This window comes from Mastomys coucha, unplaced genomic scaffold (assembly GCF_008632895.1).
Source record: "Mastomys coucha isolate ucsf_1 unplaced genomic scaffold, UCSF_Mcou_1 pScaffold20, whole genome shotgun sequence".
In the NCBI taxonomy this organism is placed as follows: domain Eukaryota; kingdom Metazoa; phylum Chordata; class Mammalia; order Rodentia; family Muridae; genus Mastomys; species Mastomys coucha.
In genome coordinates this window covers 64,870,133-64,892,928 of record NW_022196903.1, presented here as the reverse complement: position 1 = coordinate 64,892,928, position 22,796 = coordinate 64,870,133, and the positions used below count along the sequence as shown (strand labels likewise).

Below are 22,796 nucleotides of genomic sequence, written 5' to 3'. Positions count from 1 at the left end.
CTCCCAAGTGCTGGGATTAAAGGCGTGCGCCACCACCGCCCGGCTTCATCTGCTTCTTGATACGTTTCTGTAGAACACATTTCTTGTGTTTTTAGACAGAGAGCCCCACTCTCAGCTGTCCCCTGATCTTGTTCAGAAGCGGATTCCCCACCCAGTTCTTTCTGGTGTTGGTAGAGAGGACAATCTTCTGGCACATCTGATTAGAGGAATGCATCTTAAAGGCACCCTTCCAACGCAGCTGCCTCTTCACACTCTGTAGGCGGAAGAGCCTAGGGACCACTGGCTTTGGCATCATTTATATCCCGGCATATTTGGAAAGGCCAGGTTTGAAGAACAATTACTTTTAGGCATATTTTGGGAGAGAGGCCTTCAGGTTTGTCATATGTTGGTATTTTTCAGAAGGATGGCCCTCTAACACCGCTTCCTAGTTCTCAGAAGAAGTTTGTTTGTTTGTTTTAAGATTTACTTCTTTCTTTCTTTGTGTGTAGGGGGCATTCATAGAGGCCGAAGTGGGTGGTATTAAATATCTGGAGTTGTGATTATAGGTGATTGTGAGCCACTCAATGATGTTAGTGCTGGGAATTCAACTTGGGTCCTCTGGAAATGCCAGCAAGTGCTCTTAACCACCGAGCCATCTCTCCAGACCCATTTAAAACTTTCTTGGTGTATTTCAGATCAGTGTTTTGCAGGAACAAGTTTTTAAGGAGAGACTAAGAATAAAAGGTCTCCCAAGGCAGGTTGACATGTCCTTCTCAGCGGTTGCTGGTGCGTTCTTCATAATTCCTTCTCTCCTTGTGATGGAGGCTCTACTGTAGGTTAGAATTCTGTTGTTTCTTTTTGCTTCTTTGATTTTCTCCTCTTGTTCTCTGCCACTTGCCGTTTCTTCTGTTCTCCCAGGAGCTGTTGTGAGGTTTGCTTCTCTTGTGCTTCAGCTTTTTACTTCCTGAGCTGTTCTGTTGCGCAGACTCCCAGGTTCCAGTGACCGCTGAAGTACAGCCCCTGGATGAGCTTGAGGTGTGTGGCAGAGCTTCAGTTGGACTTGATCCTTTTCCAGCCCATAACCACTGCCTCCATGGTAACCGCTCCAACTTCCACCAGGCGTCCTTCCCCATTCTTCTGGATATCTAGATAGTGAGAGCCTCTACTGCTGCTAAGGATGCTGTGCGGAGAACCCCAAGGGAGGGCAGAGCCTCCCTCAGGCTCCTGGCATTTTTTCTGGGGTGCATTTCTTCTGCAGCAGCTGCTGCTGACCTTATCCTTCCTAGCTGATGGGAACTCCTATGAGTCAGGGAGTTTTTCTGGACTGCCACTTACCTGCTTAGTGTCACTCTTCTGGCTTGTGGAAGTTAGTGTTTTAATAAAAAGTGATATTAAAAATAGGGCCAGGAAAGTGGCTCAGTGGGTTAAATGCTTGCTACATACACACGAGGTTGTGAGTTCAAATCCCCAGCACTCAGGTAAAAGGATGGATGTTACTTTGCTCTTTAGGGAGTGGAGACAGGAACATCCCAAGTGCTTTCTGGCTGTCTAGTCTATATGAAGCAGCCACTTTCAGGTCCAGTGAGAAACCCTGTCTCAAAAAGTAGGGAGGAGGGGCTGGAGAGTTGGCTCAGCAGTTAAGAGCACTGACTGCTCTTCCAGAGGTCCTGAGTTCAAATCCCAGCAACCACATGGTGGCTCACAACCACCCATAATGAGATCTGACGCCCTCTTCTGGTGTGTCTGAAGACAGCTACAGTGTATTTATATATAATAAATAAATAAATCTTAAAAAAGAAAGGTAAGGAGGAGAATAATAGTGGAGGACACTGGATGTTGAACTCTGAGTCTGCATGTGACATGTTGTAATTGATACTTAATCTCAAATGTCTTTTTTAACCCCGTCTTTGATCATTCAGGTACCAGATAAAAGACTCACAACCTTTACATTTATAGTGAGCCTTAGTCAGCACTATCACTGGGCTGATTTACTGCTTTCCTCTACTTCTCTGCCAATAGCTCCACCATATGACTTGCCATTTTCTGTCTGGGGCACTGCGCCAGCCCTCACTGACATGTTTATAAGATTCTTGCTCCAGGGTATCTTCTCCTTTCTCTACCTTCTCCTCCCTCTCCTCTCCTCATGGTCTTTCCTCAGACCCTAAGCCTGGGAACCAAAAACCCTACCGATATCCTGCCCAGCTATAAGCTGCCAGGCATCTTTTTTAACCAATGGTTTTAAATTAAGGAGCAAGGTCACATTATATGTGCAGATTCTCGGGACCAGTAGTTAGCATTACAATACATAACAAAATACCAAACCTCAACACTGACATACATGCATACACCACACACACACATGCATGCACCTATACACATGCATGGCTGGGCATGGTAATACCTGCCTATAAGTCCAGTGTTTGAGATGTGAAGGCAGGAAGACCACGCATTTGAGACCAACCTGGGTTTCACAAGGAGACTGTCTCAACAAACAGGACGAGACTAACAAGGCAAGGCAGATAGACTGTCCTTAAGCTTGAACAAGGAAGCTCTACTGCCTAGTTTGTGCCAAGGTATATAATAGTACAAACCTGGGCTCAGCAATGCCTCAAGGATGATGTGGACTTCTGGATGACTGCACCAGGCAGCAAAAGGGACTCACCTACTCTGACTGCATTGCTCCCTTCTACAAATGCCTGCAATGACTCCACCCTTGGCTTACAGGACAAAGACTCACTGCGGAGAGTGGCCTCCCCTGCCCCTGCAGCCTGGTTATCTCCCTGACATCACATCCCAGAATGAAACTGCCCACAGTTTCAGGAACTGGGGTTCTCTCAGAAGAGGGAACAAAGGACCTGAAATAGAGGGTTCGAAGTGCTAAGAGAAATCACGAAGCCAAGTTGCCTCCCAATCAAGGCTTCTTCAAAGACCAGAGAGCATCTGTCTTAGCTCCCCAGGTGGTAGCCTTCAAGCAGAGACTGCCAAAAGTCTGATGGCTGAGGGGAAGGCGGAGGTAACACCAGAATGGGGCATCCCATGAGCTCATGTTCTTAAATGTGTCTGCATGCCACCTGTCCTCAAGCCTTTGACTTCTGTCAGGGCCTCTTGTCAGAAGACCTTGACCTTCTCTGAGTATGAACTTAGTCCACCTTTCCAGGGTTAGAACAATGTCTCTCTTCTGTCTGATGGATTGAGTTTCTGCATGCCTCGCCTCCCCTACTCTGGTGGCCTGGTGGGGGTCTCCCTTCTTGGATTTTTATTGAATTTACATGCATCTTTATATGTGTTTATGCAGCAGCTCATCCTGGGGTCTACTGGGAAACAACGTCTCTGTCTTGTTTGTCTTTAAGACCCTTGTGATGATTTGAATGAGATGTCTACCATATTTTTAGACATTTAAATACTTGGTCCCCTGTTGGTGATGGTGTTCGGGAGGCTTAGGAAGCAAGGCCTTGCTGGAGGAAGCCATGTTACTGGAGACAGCTTAAAGGCGTGCTCCATTTGGAGTTCACATGTGTTTCAAAATGTGGGCTCTCAGCTGCTGCTCCAGTCTCCATGCCTGTCTGTAGCCATGCTTTCCCGATGCAATGGTGCAAAGGCTCTCATTCTTCTGGGCCGGACTTTCTGCCAGCTAAACAAACATTCTACCAGTTGAGCTGTGTCCTTAGTTCCCAGGCTCAGTCTTTAAGCAAATTGGAGACCCAAAAGCATTGGCTCAACCTTATTGGATCCATAGTATTTTTGCAGGGCTGTTCATTCACTGTGCACAGACTTCGTCTCTGCATTTATCTGTTATGGCTCCTTATTGCCATATAAGGAGCTGTCACACAGCTGCCGTTCTGGTCCTCTTGACTCTGACAGATGACAGAACCCAGAACAGGGCTTCAAAGTGAGGAGTGGCTGTAGACTCTCCTCCAGGGCAGAGAGTATCTCAGGGCTGCTCTGACAAAGAGGTTTCTTCTGTGTATTCTGGGAGCAGTGGCTGGGAGCAGAGACTCCTGAGACCGGTGCTCCTGTGAGGACAGTGATCATTGGCATTCTAAAGAGCAGATTAGAAGGAGAGTAGTAGGGCTGTGGAGGTGGCTCAGTGGTTAAGAGCATTGCTGCTCTTCCAGAGGTCCTGGGTTCAATTCCTGGCACCTACACGGTAGCTCACAATAGTCTGTAACTCCAGTTCCAGGGATTCTGATCCTGTGAACACCATGAACATCATGAACACATGTAGTGCCTGAATAGTATACATGCAGACAAAACATCCATACACATAAAATAAATATATAAAAAGTTAGGAAGAGTGTCTAGAAACATCACTTTGAGAATGATGAAGTTTGGTGAAAATGCGAATGACTACCTCCTATGAACAGGAAGTTGGAGATAGAGGGGGCACAAGACTTGCTGAAGGTTACCTGGCTGGAGTAAGCACCCTTTCTCCCTTCCTTCTGGAATCCAACAGAAATTTTGGCACCTGGTGCATTTTGGACACTCTCCATCACTGGGGGAAATACTGGGTAGGATGGTGACATTTCTGTCAGGGAACTGTCCTTGTTCCCAAATAGCGGTTCTCCCCTACCCAGCTGAATTCCTTTCCCATAACTGCCTTTCCCATGAGTGCTAGAGGAGAGAGAACTTGAGTTCCCTGGCTCAACTGTGCCATGAGACATTGGATGGGCAAGGCAGGCTTATGTCTGTGGAGCTTGTGCCCAGAGATGAGTGGTTTTACACTTGTTATTCTTGTTACTCCCGTTAACTCTGGGTCACCTGACAGTGGGAAAACTGGAAAATCTATCTGTCTATTTATCTATCTGTCTGCCTGTCTATCTATTCATCTATCTCTCTATCTCTCTATCTATCCCTCTATCTCTCTATCTCTCTATCAGACGCAAACTGCCACAATCCCGAGTCTCAGCATCAAATGATGTGTTGGAACGGCAGCGGTCACGTCTGGAAGTACCACACTAGACCTAGACAGTTCCACGTGTAAGAGGTTTAATTGAGAGGGAGTAGGGGGTAGTAGCGCGGAAAGAGAGGGGAGAGAGAGAGAGAGAGAGAGCAAGATGGAGGAATTGTCCCATATATATGGGTTATGACGTAGTAGTCGCAGGTAAAAGGGGGGGCTGAACCCAATGGATTCTGGGAATATGGTGGCTGTTGTCCTGGCAACAGGTCTGTGGACCTGCCCATGTAACGCCACAGGCTCTGAATGCTAACAACTCCCATTAACTCTGGGTCACCTGACAGTGGGAAAACTGGAAAAAATCTGTCTGTCTATCTATTTATCTATCTGTCTATCTATTCATCTCTCTCTCTCTCTCTCTCTCTCTCTATCTATCTATCTATCTACCTACCTACCTACCTACCTACCTACCTACCTACCTACCTACCTATTTATTGCATCTATGCATATGTATGCCACATGGAGTTGCAGGCAGTTGTAGGCTGCCTGATGTGGGTGTCAGGAAACACATCTTCTAGAAGAGCAGAAAGTACTCTTAACCACTGAGTTATATCGCTTAAGCTCCTTATATTGTTTTTATTTGTGGAGAGGGAAGAATGCCACTTGTATGTGACAGAGACCAGAAGAAGGTGTTGGATCCCCTAAAGCTAGAATTACAAGTGGTTGTGAGTTGTCTGATGTGTACGCTGGGAACTAACTTGGGGTAACCTGGAAGAGAAGCAGGTACTTTTCACTGAGGAGCCATCTCTTCAGCCCTAGAACTTCTTTATAACTTTCTTCTTGACTAAATTTTTTCTTATGATTGAGTTTTGAAGTTTTTTTTGTTTAAGTCAAGGTCTCACATATCCCAGGGTAACCTAAAAGTGACTATCTATCTATCTATCTATCTATCTATCTATCTATCTATCTATCTATCTAGGAATCTATCTTGAAATTCTGATGTTCCTCCCCTAAGCTCCTGAGTGCTGAGACTCCAGGTCTATGACACTATCTCCAGTGTCTTAGTTACTTTTCTATTACTATTATGTGACACTGTGACTAATGCATCTCATAGAATATAGAGGTTATTTCAGGCTTGCAGTTTCAGAGGGTTAGAATCCATGACCATTATGGCAGGGAATATGGCATTAGGCTGCCAGGAATGGTGCTGGAGCAGTAGCTAAGGGCTAAAATCTTGAGATATCTAGGTGGCAGAGAGAGCCGACTGGTAATGACATGGGCTTTTGAAGCCTCAGAGCCTACCTCCAATAACATACTTCTTTGAACAAGGCCAAACCTTCTCATCCTTCCCAAACTGCTCCAAATGAGGACTAAATACTCAAATATGAGCCTAAGAGGGATATTCTCATTCAAAACACCATGCCCAGGGTATGCAGTATTGGGACCCTGACCCAGTAATAGGCCACTCATACAGCATTTAGTCATTCCCAGGACACAGATTTACTTACTTGTTTTCTGAAGCAGAGTCTCTTATGTCCCTGGCTGATCTTGACCTCCTGTGCTGGGAACATATGTATGCACCACCATGCCCAGTTTCTGTGGGCTTTCTTCATGCTAGGCAAGCACTGTGCCAACTCATCTACCATTCATTTTATTTTTTGAGACAAAGTGTCCTTCTGTAGCCCATAATGGCCTGACGTTCACTATGCAGTCCAAGCTGGCCTCAAATTCACTTTAATCTTTCTGCCTCATTCTCCTAAGTGCTGGGATTATAAGGCCTTACCATATTAGTTTGCTTAACTGGAGAAAGTACATTATGTGTGTATGTGTGTGTGTGTTTACCTGGATGTGAGATTCATGATGTGAATGCCTGGTGACTGGTCAGAGAAGGCATTGGATTCCATGGATCTGGAGTTACAGATGATTGTAAACCAAGATGTGGATGTTGGAAACTGAACCTGGATCCTCTATGAGAGCAGCAAGTGCTTTGAATTGAGAAGCCATCTTACCAACCCAAGTTTGTCTAATTTTAAAATCTGGTTTCTGATTTTGTGTTTTTGTGGGCATTGATGATGATGATGATACTTATTATTATGTTGTGAATTTCTTGGTTTGTTTGATGCTTTGTTTGTTAAAGAGAGGGAGAAAGAAAGGACAAGGAGTTGGGTGGGCAGGGAGGGGGTGAAGTTGGGAGAGGGAAATGTGTGATCAGAATATATTGTAAAACATTTTTTTTAAACAAAAGAAAGCAATAGTTATAGGTATAAAAGCTGTCAAGACATAGTTGTTTCTATTTACTTTTTCACATCAGGAAATATAAGCTCAAAAAACTAAGAACTTGCCCATGATGATACAGGTAGTAGATATTGAGGTCAGGAGTGGAATCCAGCTTAAATTAAGTCCACCTCTTACCTGCCACATTCCCACCAGGAAAAGAAAGATGGGAACTAGAGGACTGTGTCTTCCTTCCGTCCTTTGTTCCTTCCTTCCTCCCTCCCTCCCTCCCTTCCCTTCCTTTCCCTTCCCCTTCCCTCCTCCCTCTTTCCCTCCCTTCCTTCCTTCTTTCCCTTCTATCCCTCTGTTCATCTTTCTGTCTGTCTTAACTTCCTCTTTCTGTCTACTCAGCATTTCTCAACATGACCTAACCAGAAGGAATAGGATTGAGTTTTTGTTTGTTTGTCTGTTTTCCTCTCTACTTTCTTGCCAAGTGTCTTCAGAAATAAGAAAAGTGAAGTCCTGAGCTCCAGCCAGATCTGGAATTAGATTCTGAATTTTAAACAAGATCTCTAAGGATGTATGTGAATCCGTGAAAGCTGAGAAGTACCATTCTACATCATCCTATGTACCAGTCCTAGGGTCCCAGCTGAGGCAAGGTGGCAGCTACAGTAATGAAAACAAGAATGCTCTCCCAAGGAGACCCAAGTCAGAAGGGAGCTTGTAGTGCTCACTGATGTGTTTTTTATTTTATTTTAACACTCTCTGTGTCTGTGTCTCTGTCTGTCTGTCTGTCTGTCTGTCTGTCTGTCTGTCTGTCTCTCTCTCTCTCTCTCTCTCTCTCTCTCCCTCTCCCTCTCCCTCTCCCTCTCCCTCTCCCTCTCTCTCTCCCTCTCCCTCTCCCCCCCTCTCTGTCTTGGTTATGCAGGTGTCTGTGGAGGCTAGAAGAGGGTGTTAGGTTCCCTGCAGGTGGAGTTACAGGTGGTTGTGAGCTGCTCAAGGTGGGTGCTGGGAACTGAATTCAGATTGTCTATAAGAGCAACATGCACTCTTAACCACTGATCCATCTTTCCAGTCTCTTCTTTATCTTCATACATGGCTCTAAGCCCAAGAAAAACTGTGGAATAGAATTTAAGTCATATTTTGAGTTCGGAGGGAATATTTGGTAGTTCACATTTGAGTTCATAATGAGAAAAAAAATCATCCCAAATTGATGATGTTTGACGTTTGTTTTTATGAAAAATTTCTTATGGTGAAGTGATTTTTGCAGAGAAGCTTGTGAGATGAAATGTTGGGTGCCCTGGTTTCATCTCTGTTGCTGTGACAAAAAGCAACATAGGGGAAGAAGGGTTTATCTGGCTTAAGCAGTCCAGGTTACAGACCATCATCTCAGGAAAACCAAGAGAGGAATCCAATCACATCACAGTCAAAGAGAGAGAAGTACAAAGAGAGAGTAAACACACCCCTGCTTCCAGCTAGATGGAAGCATTTTTTATTCTGTTCAGGACCCCACATGCCTAAGGAATAGCATTACCTCCAATGGTTAGGTCTTCTTTTTTTTGAGTGTGTGTGTATTTTATTTCTTTCTTTTTTTTTTTTTTTTAAAAGACTTATTTATTTATTATATGTAAGTACACTGTAGCTGACTTCAGACACCCCAGAAGAGGGCATCAGATCTCATTATGAATAGTTGTGAGCCACCATGTGGTTGCTGGGATTTGAACTCAGGACCTTTGAGAGAACAGTCAGTGCTCTTAACCGCTGAGCCATCTCTCCAGCTCCCGTGTGTGTATTTTCGAGACAGGGTTTCTCTGTATAGCCCCTGGCTGTTCTGGAACTCACTCTGTAGACCAGGTTGGCCTCGAACTTAGAAATCCACCTGCCTCTGCCTCCCAAGTGTGTGTCACCATTGCCTGGCAGGTCTCCTTGCATCAGTTAAAAATCAAGGTGTCGCCAGGCAGTGGTGGCACTCGCCTTTAATCCCAGCACTTGGGAGGCAGAGGCAGACAGATTTCTGAATTCAAGGGCAGCCTGGTCTACAGAGTGAGTTCCAGAATAGCCAGGGCTACACAGAGAAACCCTGTCTTGAAAAACAAAAACAAAAAGCAAACAAACAAACAAATCAAGGTGTCCTCCACAGACATGCCCACAGGCCAACCTGATCTAATCACTAGAAGTAAATCTCCTCACCGAGACTCACTTCTCAGGTGACTCTACGTTGAGTCAGGTTGACAGCTAAAACTAACCAGCACAATGAGGAGGTATTCTTGAGCTGGGAGGGAGTTTTGACTCAAGGCTTAGCAAGCGATTGTAGATGTTTCCTTGCTACTCAGCCATAGGTGAAGATTTTCCTGCAGGAACCTCAAGAGTATGCTCACAGCTTTCTCCTGGTCAAAGTGACTCTGAAGACATTGGGCCATGCAGCTGGAACTTATTTCTAGAAAGATAACATAGTTACAGTTCGTGGCAAGCAGGACACTTTATAACTGTGCTCTATTCGAAGAGTATTAAGTCAGTTCATAGGCACCAAGGCCAGAGCCAGTTAAGGCACATGCCTTCCTACTGTGTCAGCTTGGGAAACTTGTCCCAGTCAGCCACAGGCTGTGTGGACCAGAGAAGTACAGGGCAAGGCAGGACATCTGGTTCATACTTGGTACAGGAAGCAGAGGGACTTTAGCACAGAAGTAAAAAGCACTTACTAGCTGAAACAGGAGGATCGGAAATTTGAGGTCACCTATATAGTGAGTTGGGGCTAGCCTGGACTATATGAGGCTCTGTCAAAAAAACAAAACATGAGGTGGAAAGATGGTGCAGCAGTCAAGAATCTGTACTATTTTTGCTAAGGACCCAAGTTCAGTTTCTAGCACCCATATCATGTGCCTCACAAATGCCTGCAACGTCTGCTCCAACTGATCTGATGTATGCCTGGCATCTCAATTCTAGTGCACACAGCCCCCACAGAGGCACACGTAAACACATAATCTATTAAAAATCGAAACAACAACAAATAGCAAAAATAATAAAACTAACTAAAAAGTCAACCATTTTTAATTTGAAAAAAAAACAAAACAAAAAACAAAACGGTGGTTGTGAGCCACCATGTGGTTGCTGGGATTTGAACTCAGGACCTTTGGAAGAGCAGTCAGTGCTCTTAACCCCTGAGCCACCTTTCCAGCCCCACTGATTGCTGATTACTCTCAATCCAGAGGTTCCAAGTTCAATTCCTAGCAACCACATGGTAGCTCATAACCATTTATAATGGGATCTGGTGCCCTCTTCTGGTGTGCAGGCATATATGCATACAGAACACTGTATATTAAATAAATAGATTTTTTTTTAAAAATGTAAACATTTTACCGATTCTTTGTAAATGTCACAACATGCACCCAATCCCCTTTATCTCCTAATTCCTCCACAGTCACCCTCTGCCCTTGCAACTCCACCCAAAACAAAACAAACCTCAATGTGGAAGCTGCACTGTGTCACACAGTATACCCTTTTGCCTGAACAGCTTTTCTGGTTCGAGGCCTCTGGCTTCTGCCACACTATTAATACTGGATCCTCACCAGTATTCCTCTTGGACATCCTATTGTTGCCCTGTGTTATGGAGATCTACGGCTTTGGCAGGAATGGCCCCTTCACTTGCTCCAGCAATTCAGAGATGGGGTAAATGTTGGGATAGGGCAACTCAAAGCCCTGGATCTGGGCCTGGGTGGGAGCTGAGTTGGTCAACCTGCCAGTGTTCCTGAACCACTGGGGCCAGCTCCCCAGCGTTGCCCAAGTGAGGGGCTCAGCCACTGGACATTAATGTGGCAGCCCAGATATAGACATCCATATGCCCTATGGTGATGGCACGGCCCGTGGACGTAGACCCAGGCCCTGCTGCAGCAGGGTCACGGACCCAGATGTAGCCCTTGTGGCAGCACAGCCTGGACACCACCATGGCTTCAGATGGCAGTGCAGGCTGCTCACGTCAGGCTCTCCCTCACCTCCATCAAGCTCCAGTTCTACCTTTCTTAAGCATTTCTCTTTCTCTCATCTCTCCACCACACACTTGCTCACCGTATTGGTGTCCACCCAAGGGTGATGTGTAGTGGTAGGCGGACCTCTGCTGGTCAGTCTTTTTTAAATCACATGGCAGTGATTCTAAATAATGCCAACAATAGTATATCCTCCCTCCTAACCAGTGATGGTGCACGTCCCAAGTAATTGTTGTCAACCAAACTTCACATGATCACCTTGACATTTTATTTATCCTAGAAAAATTTGTTCCCTCTACCCCACCCTGGGAAGTTAGTTTGGCAGACAGACCCTCACATGTATGTCATCCCCTAACACAATGTGGCCTCAGCTGCATGTGTCAACTCGAGTCATTTCTGAAGTTTCTGAACTGTTGAAGCTGGCTCTGGTCACAGAGTATAACATCAATCCTACGTACGACACTACATACTCTAGTATTTTAAACAGGTAAAAAATGAGCAGCCATTGTAACAATGAGAAATGGGGCTGTAAAAAATACCTCTGGTTTCCATGGGAGCAGTCAAGGTTTGGTTTGGTTTTTGCTTTTGGCAGGGTCTCACATGGCAGACATATGACGGTCAGGGGACAGGCAAGTGGGGTGGGTTCCCTCCTTTTACCATGAGAGACCAAGGGATCGAACTCAGATTATCGGGCTTAGTGGCAAGTGCCATCACCAGCTGAGCCATCTCACCAACCATTACGTTTTATTGAAAAAGAAATGAAAGCATGTGTGATACTATTGAGCTATACCCACAGCCCCCAGTATTTAACGTTCGAGGCACAGGCATGGATGAGAATTGTGTTTTGTAGTATTTCTGTTTAGTACAAAATTTAATGCATGAGATACAGAGTATACATATGTGAGTAAAAACATGAGGAGACTCTATTAGAGTGTTCTAGAATATCCATTTGGATATAAACTATCAGAGCAGTCACAGGATGCCCCTGATCGGACAGACGCAGAGCAATGACTGACAGCCAGCATGACTCTGCCTACATCTAAGCTGCCCTCTTCAGATCTTTTCCTGGCTCATGCCTATTCCTTCCTGACTTAGATTTCTGTTCCTGAGCCAGAGGTGGACACTTGTTCTTCTTCCTTCCCAAATGAAGTCAGGCTGTCAGACTTTCGGGTGACTCCACACTCAGGATACATCTTTTATAAAAGATGACCAGACAGCTCAAAATGACCTTGCCCACTTGGAATGCTTCACTGAAAGCTGCTAGAAGAAATGTGAACCTTACACTTCCAGTTAGGTAACCGAGTGTCCTGAGCAGCCTTTTGGCGGTGAGGTATGCTGGCTATCTTAATGAAATATTTGTCAGAACCTGTCATGGAGGTAGATTGCATGCTTCATGAGATGGGCTTAAGCCTTTGGGGCGCAGCAGAATTCTACAGTTTAGATCTTGATTGTCCCCCAAAGGCCCATGTGTCAAAGGCTTGGTTCCAGCCTGTGGTACTACTGAGAGTAGTGGATTCTTTGGAAGGTGAGGTTTGATAGAAGAAAATAAAATCACGGGAAAGTGCGCTGGTGAAGGGGCTAGCAGGATCCTGGCCACAGCTCTTTTTCTATTTGCTTCCCAGCTAGCAAGCAGCTGGCTTCCTCTGCCCTGCACTCCTGTCATGATTTACTATCTTGACTCAGGCCTAAAAGTTAGGGGCTAACTGACCACGGACAACAGCTCCAAAGTCATGAGTTAAAGCCAGCCCCTGTAGCCTTTCTCCTCTTTGTTTTGTTGTTGTTGTTGTTGTTTTGGTTTGGTTTGGTTTTTCAAGACAGGGTTTCTCTGTGTAGCCCTGGCTGTCCTGGAACTCACTCTGTAGACCAGTCTGGCTTCGAACTCAGAAATCCGACTGCCTCTGCCTCCCAAGTGCTGGGATTAAAGGCATGTGCCACCACTGCCTGGAGCCTTTTTCCTCTTAAAACTGATTATTTGGGAGCACTTTAAATACATTTTATGCACAATCGCGCAAGCACATGTATGTATGCATGTGCGTGTGCATATGTGTGTCATAAATGTGGAGGTCAGAGGACAGTTTGCAGGAGTTCTTCTACCATGTGAATCCTGAAGATTGAATTCATGTTGTTAGATTTGGCAGCAAACACCTTTATCCACTGAGCCATCTCTGCAGCTCTATTTGGGTGGTTGTTGTTGTTGTTGTTGTTGCTGTTGTTGTTATTATTATTATTATTATTATTATTATTATTATTATTATTATTATTATTATTATTATTATTATGACTACACCCAGGACCTTGCCTGTGCTGAGCAACCCGCATAAATGCTGGGACCAAATTTGGCTCTTCTACGAGAGCTATATTTGATCTTAAATGCTGAGCCATCTCTCCAGCCCCAACACTCCTGTCTTCATTTTTCCTTCTCTGCATTTTCAGCCTCATTAACTTCGTGTGCCACACCTGCTTCAAGAGGCAGGAGAAACTCCATCGCTGCGGGCAGTGCAAGTTCGCCCATTACTGCGACCGCACGTGCCAGAAGGATGCTTGGCTGAACCACAAGAATGAGTGTTCTGCCATCAAGAGATATGGGAAGGTGCCCAATGAGAACATCAGGTCAGAGCTGGTTCCCATGACAGGACTTGGGATTTCCAAATGTCAGGCTGGGATGGCAGAGGTACCAGCATTCCCAGACCTCAGGATGCCAGGCTGAGTGCAAATGTCTCAGGTTCTTTATTCCGCTCACTCCTTTAGGCCTGAAAGGGACACTGGATGTCTCTAATTCCAAGTGAGCTCCTAGAGAGGCCCATAGGACCCCACAGAGCTTCTCAATAAGGCACACATTGTGAAAAAACAGTTTCTGTTTTCTCTGGGGAACAAGAGTAAAAGTGAAGCTCTGACAAGACATGCTGCAGTTAACAGCTTGTGTCTCTTATAAGAGGAGATTTTTTAAGTCACGGAGCTCACTTTACAATGGTCCTTCTTGAAGTCCAGGCACGTGTATGCATTGAGGAAGTAGACCTCCACATGGGGCCATTGCTAGGAGACTCAGGGCCTAGTATGAGAGTTTGCACTGAGGGCTCCCAAATGTTGGTGGCTCTCTTGGAAGGTGTTGGTGCTGGGATGTGGATAGGCTTGTAGGAAGCCAGACTGACTCAGAGGCGAAGTGGGTGAGGACAGTGATAATAGAAAGCCTTTGCAGGGCTTATGGGATGTGACAGTCAAGAACAGAGTCCTCATCTCCTGGGGATGTTAGGAATCTGCAGGCTGAGGCTCCGTCAGCCTCACCACGCTCCCTGTCCTCTGTCTACTGAAGTCATAGTTTTCAAGACCCACAATAAATTCATCTCCTAACTTATTTCCTCGGCTCATCTCCCATTGACTGATGTGTGACTGACTTGAAATTGTCCTCTTCTTTCCTTGGGACCACATCCCTGGGATTTAGAAGCTACTGATCTTTCCCACACCTTATCCTGAAGCGTGTCTTCCCCCATGTTGCCCTGGGCTCTGTGTGGAGACCTTTTGATCCCAGGTACCTGGAGAACCTAGAAGGACACATCTTTAAGAATAATTCTGACCCAAACAGAAGTAGGGCCAGGGTTGTGTCAAGCAAGAGGAGAAATCACTCCCTGCAGGAGCAGGTTTGCCTGGACCACCAATGTCCAGGCATCAGGTGTGACACCAAGGGTCTCTGAAACACAGAATTCATTTTGTGACAATGTACCACCTGACCATTTACAAGGAAGCCCTTGGGCTTAAGTGTACCCCTCAGTTTCAGACTCAAAGGTCATCAGGATCCCCTCCTATCCTGTTATGCCTTGCTTTCCTTAGGCCTAAGACCTAAATCTTGTCTCTGTGCCCCAAACCCCATGTGATTTGGCTCCTGTCTGCCTGTCCAACTACCTTCCATCTCCACTCCTTGTCCTCTATGCTGTGGTCACCTGGGCTTTCTTACTCTGTCTGCTTTGGGCTCCAGGATAGCCTGTTGGCTGCTCCTTCACGACCCCCAGAGCCAGATCCTCTGTCTTCTAGTTCCTGCTCAGATGTATGTCCTGGTTCACACTGCCCTGATGACCTTAGCTTCTGCCTCCAGTTCCTGTTCAGACCTATCTGCTGGTTCACACTGCCCTGATGACCTTGGGTTCCCCTACCCAGCCTCTCTTATGCCACTCTATTTTATTTCTCTGCATAGCACTCAGTACTACTTTAAAATGACCTTGTTCACTGAAATCTCCCACAGTGCAGGAAGCGTCTTGATAGAACTCTGTCATCGACACTACATTGTACCTCATATGTAGTAGGCACTGGTACTTGCTGAATGAATAAATTAAGAATGAACGAAAGCAATGGATGAATGAATGATGTGTGTGTCTAGGCCTCCCTAATGCTGTCTTCCCCTCTCTTCCCAGGCTGGCAGCCCGCATCATGTGGCGAGTAGAGAGAGAGGGCACTGGGCTCACAGAAGGCTGCCTGGTGTCAGTGGATGACTTGCAGAACCACGTGGAGCACTTTGGGGAGGAGGAGCAGAAGGAACTCCGAGTAGACGTGGACACGTTCTTGCAGTACTGGCCACCACAGAGCCAGCAGTTCAGCATGCAGTATATCTCACACATCTTTGGCGTGGTATGGCCTTTCATCCCCTGCAGCATCCCTGCTCTGTCCTCCGTGTCCCTCTCTTCCCTCCTTCCCATTCTTCCCCTTTGGGAACATAGCATTTTTTCAGATGGAAGGAAGCTGCAACTTCCCTGGATGATGTTTTTTGTTGCCATGACAGTGGCCTCTAGTCCAGGCAGCCAGAGACATGATGTGTGTCCTCTTGCTTCCTAGGTATAACAGGAATGCTTACCTCCCCTTCTGGTTCTGAACTCAAAGTCAGACTCCTAAATGGGTTCTTTAAAATAAACCTAGAATCTTCCAGTATGATTTCTCATAACAGAGAGGCCATGGTGACTCTGGTTATTGTCCAGCTAAGGAGCTTCCAGAAGCAGTTGGAACAGATTCAGGAGAGAAGGCCAAAAGTCTGAAAAGGACAGAAACTTAAAATGATGTTGGTTTATCCTACCATATCGTCTCTCTTCACTTTTCTATTAATTAATTATGGTGATGTCTCGCTATGTAGCACAGGCTAGCCTTGAATTCCCAAACCTACTATATCTACCTCCTGAGTGCTGGGAGTATATACCACAAGTGTATACCACCTCTCCTAGATCAAGAGTATTTGTTCTCATTTGCTTCGGGGATGGACACGCACGCACACACACACACACACACACACACACACGCACGCACGCACGCACGCACGCACGCACACACACACACACACACACACGCGAGCACACACACCGCACAGCCAGATCATGGAGAGGTAAGCCAAGATGGATACTGAAAACGACTCCTGAGACCCAGATATGCCATTAGGAGCCAGCATTCCTGTCTTTGGCCTTATTAGGCCGGGGCGACTGAAAGTTTGAAAGTGGTAGGATTTTGCTAACTGTGGAACTCCCTCCATGACACACATCTCGTGCACCACTTGGAGTCACACAGAAAACAAGTCTTCAGGACAAAAATCTCTCTTTTAAAAGATCGACCAGTTATGCTATTTGTCAGTTACACATGCAGTGTCCCAACTGCTTCTGGAAGCTTCTTAGCTGGACAATAACCAGAGTCACCGTGGCCTCTCTGTTATGAGAAACCATACTGGAAGATTCTAGGTTTCTTTTAATGGGCTCATTTAGGAGTCTGACTTTGAGTTCAGAACCAGAAGGGGAGGTAAGCATTCCTGTTATACCTGGGAAGCAAGAGGACACACTTCAAGTCTCTGGCTGCCTGGGCTAGAGACCACTGTCATGGCAACAGAATAATATATTCTGAGTCTCTCTCCACCCCTATTGTTCTCTCCTGTGTTAACATTCTGCCCTGCCTTACCTCCCTACCTGTCCCTTTCCCAGATTCATGGGGCCTTCTAGTTTTCAAACTTTTTCAACATCCAGGGTGATATTCTGTACCGGATCTGTGTCTGTTGACTGAATTTTTTCTCTTGTCTTCTGGGTAGATCAACTGCAATGGTTTCACTCTCAGTGACCAGAGAGGGCTACAGGCAGTGGGCGTGGGCATCTTCCCCAACCTGGGCCTGGTGAACCATGACTGCTGGCCAAATTGCACTGTCATCTTCAACAATGGCAAGTGAGTGTCCCTTTCTCGGAACTTGTGCAATGGGGATTGGACAGTCTTCCATTTCATTTCAACCAAAGTCAAACTTATAAACGTGAACTACCATGCACTGCCAATGTTTAGCAACTCAGAGTCTCACTCCAGACTGAGGAGAGAAAGGAACTGAGGTGGATGCTAAAGAATTCTACCCTGTCCATTTCTGAATCTTTAAGTCTGCCTAGGTGTATTCGATAAATTATTAACTACTGTTCTAAAACTTGAATTCTGGGATTATTTACCTAGAGCCAAAGCATCAAAAACTGTACATGGCAGTAGCCTGTGCTAGCTAAGATTCTATAAGAAATTAGAAAGCACATTCAAAGGAGTATAGTGTATAAATTCAAACAGAATTTAATGAAAGGACAATTTACAGGCATGTGGGCAGGATTTGGGAAGGATCAGGCAAGGGCTGGTGAGGTCTCCAGGGCTGAGCACACAAATCATTCCTAGACTTAGCAGGCCAAGCAGAGAAAGCTCTTGCTGCAGCCAGTGGCCATGTGAGCTATGGTAAGCTGAGCTGTGCCATACAACTGCACCTGCACAGAAGTTAGCCACTGCTGGAATCATGGGCTAACAACTTCAACCTTGTTCTCTTCCGGTCTGCTAACCTCACCCAGAGGCCAAAGAGCAAAGGAACCCAGGTGACGCAGTCCTTAGGGTTCAGCCCTTTGCCCCCAGAAAGGCACAGATCAAAGACACATGGGCAAACACTTGACTCTTGGGGGTGGGGCACAAAGGGAAAGGGATTAATAAACAGCCTGGAGTCTGGTGGTGTGAGAGGCTCAGGCCAGGGATTTGTGGAGGATGAAGCCCGTACAATATACATTGTCTTTACTCATGAAGATGATCTCTCATGACAGATAAAAGCCAACTTTGAGCCACCAACCAGCAGCTTTCTCTTTAAAACTTCCTTGAAGCCAGAGACTTCCGGGTCTCAGCTGAGAACTAGGTTGAAGTAGCAACATAGCCAAGACTATGAGATCTTATTTCCTTTCTGTTTCTCACCCCAATATCTAAAGCAGTTGAGAAAGATGACAAAGATCTGGAAAGCTTATTCTGAACTCTTAGAATAATACTTTCTAGCACATTGTATTCCTGTGTCTAAGCCTCTAGGGACAATTGACCTAGACCTCGTGGAATCTTTTTAGAGGATGTGTTACCCAGGTTTAGCCTGGTTTACTGAGTTTAGCCACCATGCACAACTTCTAGATGGCCCTTCTATAAATGCTGGTGACCAGAGGCCCCTATTGTGACTCTGTAATGGTCAATGAACCTAGGACTTATGCTTCAGGGGATCCCTGGTGTCTGCTGTAGCTTCTTTGCATCTACTAATTATGAGCGGCCATGTGTTCCCTGGATCTGTTGGCTTTTGTGCAAGAGAAGAGGTCATTATAGTCACTGCCTATCTGCCTACGACACTGGAAATAAGCCTACACATGGTAGGAGTGGCCCCATTTCAACCATAACAATAAGTAAGCTCTACATATGCAATTCAGAACTCACCCCAAGAGAGTCATCCAAAAAGGCTATGTTTTTTTTTTTTTTTTTTTTTTAGATTTGTTTATTATTATACATAAGTACACTGTAGCTGACTTCAAATGCACCAGAAGAGGGCGTCAGATCTCATTACGGGTGGTTGTGAGCCACCATGTGGTTGCTGGGATTTGAACTCAGGACCTTAGGAAGAGCAGTCACTGCTCTTACCTGCTGAGCCATCTCGCCAGCCCCGAGGCTATGTTTATTTATGCATCATGCTTGTCACTGGCACAGTACAACCATCCCTAAGTTTCTCAGCACTCTCTTCTCAGTTGCGTTGTCTTGCAACAATCTCATTGCTGTATGCTAAGTGGACACTGAGGACCTGGGAAAGGAGGTCAGTTGTTCAGCAGGGAATCCCTCTGTGATTCCATTTTGTACCCCTGTTGCAGTGTGCGTTCACTGTTCCAGGCAGGGTCCTGGCTGGGGAGCCTAACTAGAAGGGATGAGGTTGGCTGTGACTGTCAGTGCCCTGACTGCGTGAGCCCAGAATGCTGTGTTCCCTTCGGGCTGCAGTGGTATTGATTTCCTTGTGGGTGTCTGTTTTGTCTTTCAGTCATGAGGCAGTGAAATCCATGTTTCACACGCAGATGAGGTGGGTCTGTCTTCTCACACGTCCGTGTTTGTCTGACCCATCTCCCTCACTTGCCTGGCTTCCTGACTCCTTGGCCGCTGTCTTGTGTCATGCCCTGCACTGCCATATCTTGGCTTTACCAAATGGCATTTTTTCTTGTCCTTGAGTCCATGACTTCCTTTGCCCACCGCCTTTCACTCGCCTATGTTTTATTCTGTTTGTTGTATTCCCTTCCTCTCACTCCTTACTTCTCTACTTTTATCTCAAAGTATGAATCTTCCAGTCATTTCAGCCCAAAAGTACACTGGCTCCGTAAACTCCGCTTGCCATGAGTAAGAATGCTTATCACTAACCCACTAATGAACTGTGTGCTTGTCTGTAGACCCAGCTTCTCACCCAATAGCACCCAGAGCTCGGATGTTTTTGGTAAATATGTATTCATTGAGTACTTTTTAACTGATGAAAACTATGTACATGTGGCTTAGGTAGCATTTTACTTTAAACTTTTTTTGTTTTTAAGGAAACAAGAGATACTTTATTTTGGAGCCATTTTGAATGACCATGGCTTTAGGTTGCCCTAAATCCCACATTCCAACATGGTAGCAGGTTTATGAAGGTTTTGTTTTTATTTTATTTTTATATGATTTTACAGAACAAAGAAAGTCATAAATCAAGGCAAGTTCAAAATACATTGATAGGTACATCAGAGAGGCAGGCACAAGTCGGGAGGAAACTTGTCAACAGGCTCAACACGTCATCGATGACATCAGTGGCTTTGGGTTGGGTGAAAACTAAGAGTCTGCTAAGTTAACTGAGTCTAGTTAGTTCTGACATAGAAGCAGGCAAGGGATGGCTGTTTTGGAGGGCTAGAACTAGCCTATGATAAGGTAATTGGCCTCTGGAGCAGCAACATTCAAACCTCCCTGCAGACTGACATACTAGCCAGGCAGTCAGTCTCTGCAGATACAGTTTCTTTTCAGGAGTTTGTGTTCACAGCTCCCCCTTTTGGCCAAGCATTACATTTTGTACATGTGTAGGCAACTTGTTACAGATTACATATTATCAGGTCCTGCCTAGCTAGGAAGGCTCCTTCTTGGGATCTGATATAAGTGAGGCTGGGTGGTGGGCAGGACAGCAGTCTTCAGCACAGAGGAACAGCTGGTGAAGGCCGCCAAGGAAGGCTCTACTGGATCACATCAAGCCTATTATCCATCATGATCTGGACCTGGATTTTCTTAACACCGTGTCTGACATAACACGTACATGTGACCTAGGATGACAAGATCTAAAGTTAAGTCATTAAGAACACAATTTGGATTGATGGGATGAAGGTAATATATGAAAAAACATTTCTAAAAATTTCCATATTTTGATGAGACTATCTAGCTCCACCTGTACTTACAGTTATTTGTACTCTATGAATCATCTTACTTACATTTACATTTTTAGAAATGGAACTTTCAAATGAGTCACTGTAGTATTGTCTTGTTTTTTATTAGTTAAAAAAATTGTTTTAATCATAGCAATTTATACTAAAGGACATTTTGGATATTAATTAAATCAATAAACACCAGTGCTTAAAGTATAAACCATCATGAATGTTGTTGTTATAAGACAACGTTCCTCTCTATAATTTGGATAAGAAGAGTTAATCCAAATTTTTGAATCTTTCTAGATAGAGTAAATGGAGTGAAAATTTAATTTAAAAACTAAATATTTTGTTTTGTCCAAATTACACTGAACAATGAGAAAATATATTTATGTATTTATAATATATATGTATTTATGAAAACAATGAAAATACTGTATCTTTCAGAAATTAATTTTGATAAGGTAGGGTTTAGGGTAAACAAATAGTCACAACAAAAAGTATGATCAAATGAAAGAACACAGTATTTTAAATTTATTGAAACGAAAATTAGTATTATTTTATCAGAGATCTATCACATAGAATAATGGATTTCATAAGCAATTTCTAACATCTAATTACACAATGAATAAGAAACACAAAAGGTGAGAGAAATGTTTAGTAACTGGGAATACTCACTCGTCAATGGCATTGGAAGTAGGTATTGTACAGTATCTTGAAGTCCTCATTAATGTGCTGTCAGATGGTGTGAGAGCCTTCCCTGTCTCCTAGGAGTGAGTTACAAGTTCCTGGGTATAGTCCTGGTCTTAAAATCAGAATGGAGTCTTTGATGCGACATCTTCTTTTCTTTCAGCTGATAGAATCATTTGAGGTTTTGTTTATTTGGAGACTCTGTAGCTAATTTTGACTTTTAACTATTAAAGTTAACTTTTTTTTTTTACAATATTGCATATTATTTGTTTATCTGCTAGGTCAAATTTTATTGACCTGGACCCACTGTCATTCTTCAGTGACAGAGTCCTAATGGGGAGGACCAGAAGATGGGGAGATAAGGAAGACAGGAAAGCTGGGGTCAGGCGATCTGGCATAAGTTATGTCTTATGCCACAAAGGTTTATTGAGAAGTACATAACCTTACATGCAATTTGTTGGAGAAAAATAGGACAGAGTCAGCAGAAAGCTAATCGTACAATAATACATCATACAGTTGGACAAAGTCAGCAGGGAGCCAATCAAGCAATATTGCACAAGGGGAACACAAGGCATCTCAAGGGCATCTCAAGGGCACCACAGACCCAGCACCACAGACCCAGCACTACAGACCCAGCACAGCAGACCCAGCACAGCAGACCCAGCACCACAGACCCAGCACAGCAGACCCAGTACCACAGACCCAGCACAGCAGACCCAGCACAGCAGCCTAGAGACCGTTAACTCCAGTCTCTAGGAAGAGAAGCCAAGGTCCTGGGACAGAAGCCTCACTCCTTTGAGGCTCTGGCCCCAACCCTAGACTGCACCTCGCTAGGCTGCCCTTGACAAAGACAGAGAACCAGGTTCTCTTGTCCTCTCTTCAGGGCCTCCGAGAAAACCCTGGGTTGCCTGGCTTTCAACATTTTATAAAGTAATTTAAATATTTGTCCATCAAAACACGTTTCATAATCACTCTGTAAGTTAGGCATATTCTAAGTAGGCATAACTCTAAACAGATCTCACATACACACACACACACACACATACACACACACACACACACACACACACACACACACACACGCACTCAGGCACGCACGCACACACACTTAAAGCAATGATTCAAAATCAAAGGCTCTGTTTATTGAGAAAACATTAAATCACAGATTTTAAATGTCTGTGTAGTAAAAGGATACTAAGAACAAATCAAACATTGAGAGAATATTATAGAAAATCAAGCATTAATTTTGTCACAGGGTATTAATTGAATTAATTTAAAAACTTTTAAATAATCTTTTATATTGTTTTTAACTCAATTGCAACTATATTAATTTTTGGGTTTTTTTTTTTTTTTTTT

At 44.7% G+C, this 22,796-nt stretch overlaps 1 protein-coding gene across 6 annotated transcripts in view; it reads left to right on the top strand.

Moving 5' to 3' along the window:
* Smyd1 (SET and MYND domain containing 1) overlaps positions 1–22,796 on the top strand; it is a 61,754-nt gene that overhangs the window by 18,114 nt on the left and 20,844 nt on the right. For 4 of the 6 annotated variants that reach the window (XM_031382123.1, XM_031382122.1, XM_031382117.1 and 1 more), the window contains exons 2-5: positions 13,501–13,677; positions 15,471–15,684; positions 17,114–17,244; positions 19,364–19,402. In XM_031382123.1, coding sequence (XP_031237983.1) covers positions 15,487–15,684; positions 17,114–17,244; positions 19,364–19,402 — 368 coding nt within the window. In that variant the 5' untranslated portion in view covers positions 13,501–13,677; positions 15,471–15,486. The remainder of the gene's footprint in view (positions 1–13,500; positions 13,678–15,470; positions 15,685–17,113; positions 17,245–19,363; positions 19,403–22,796) is intronic. The other 2 variants (XM_031382118.1, XM_031382121.1) reach the window with 1 other exon arrangement.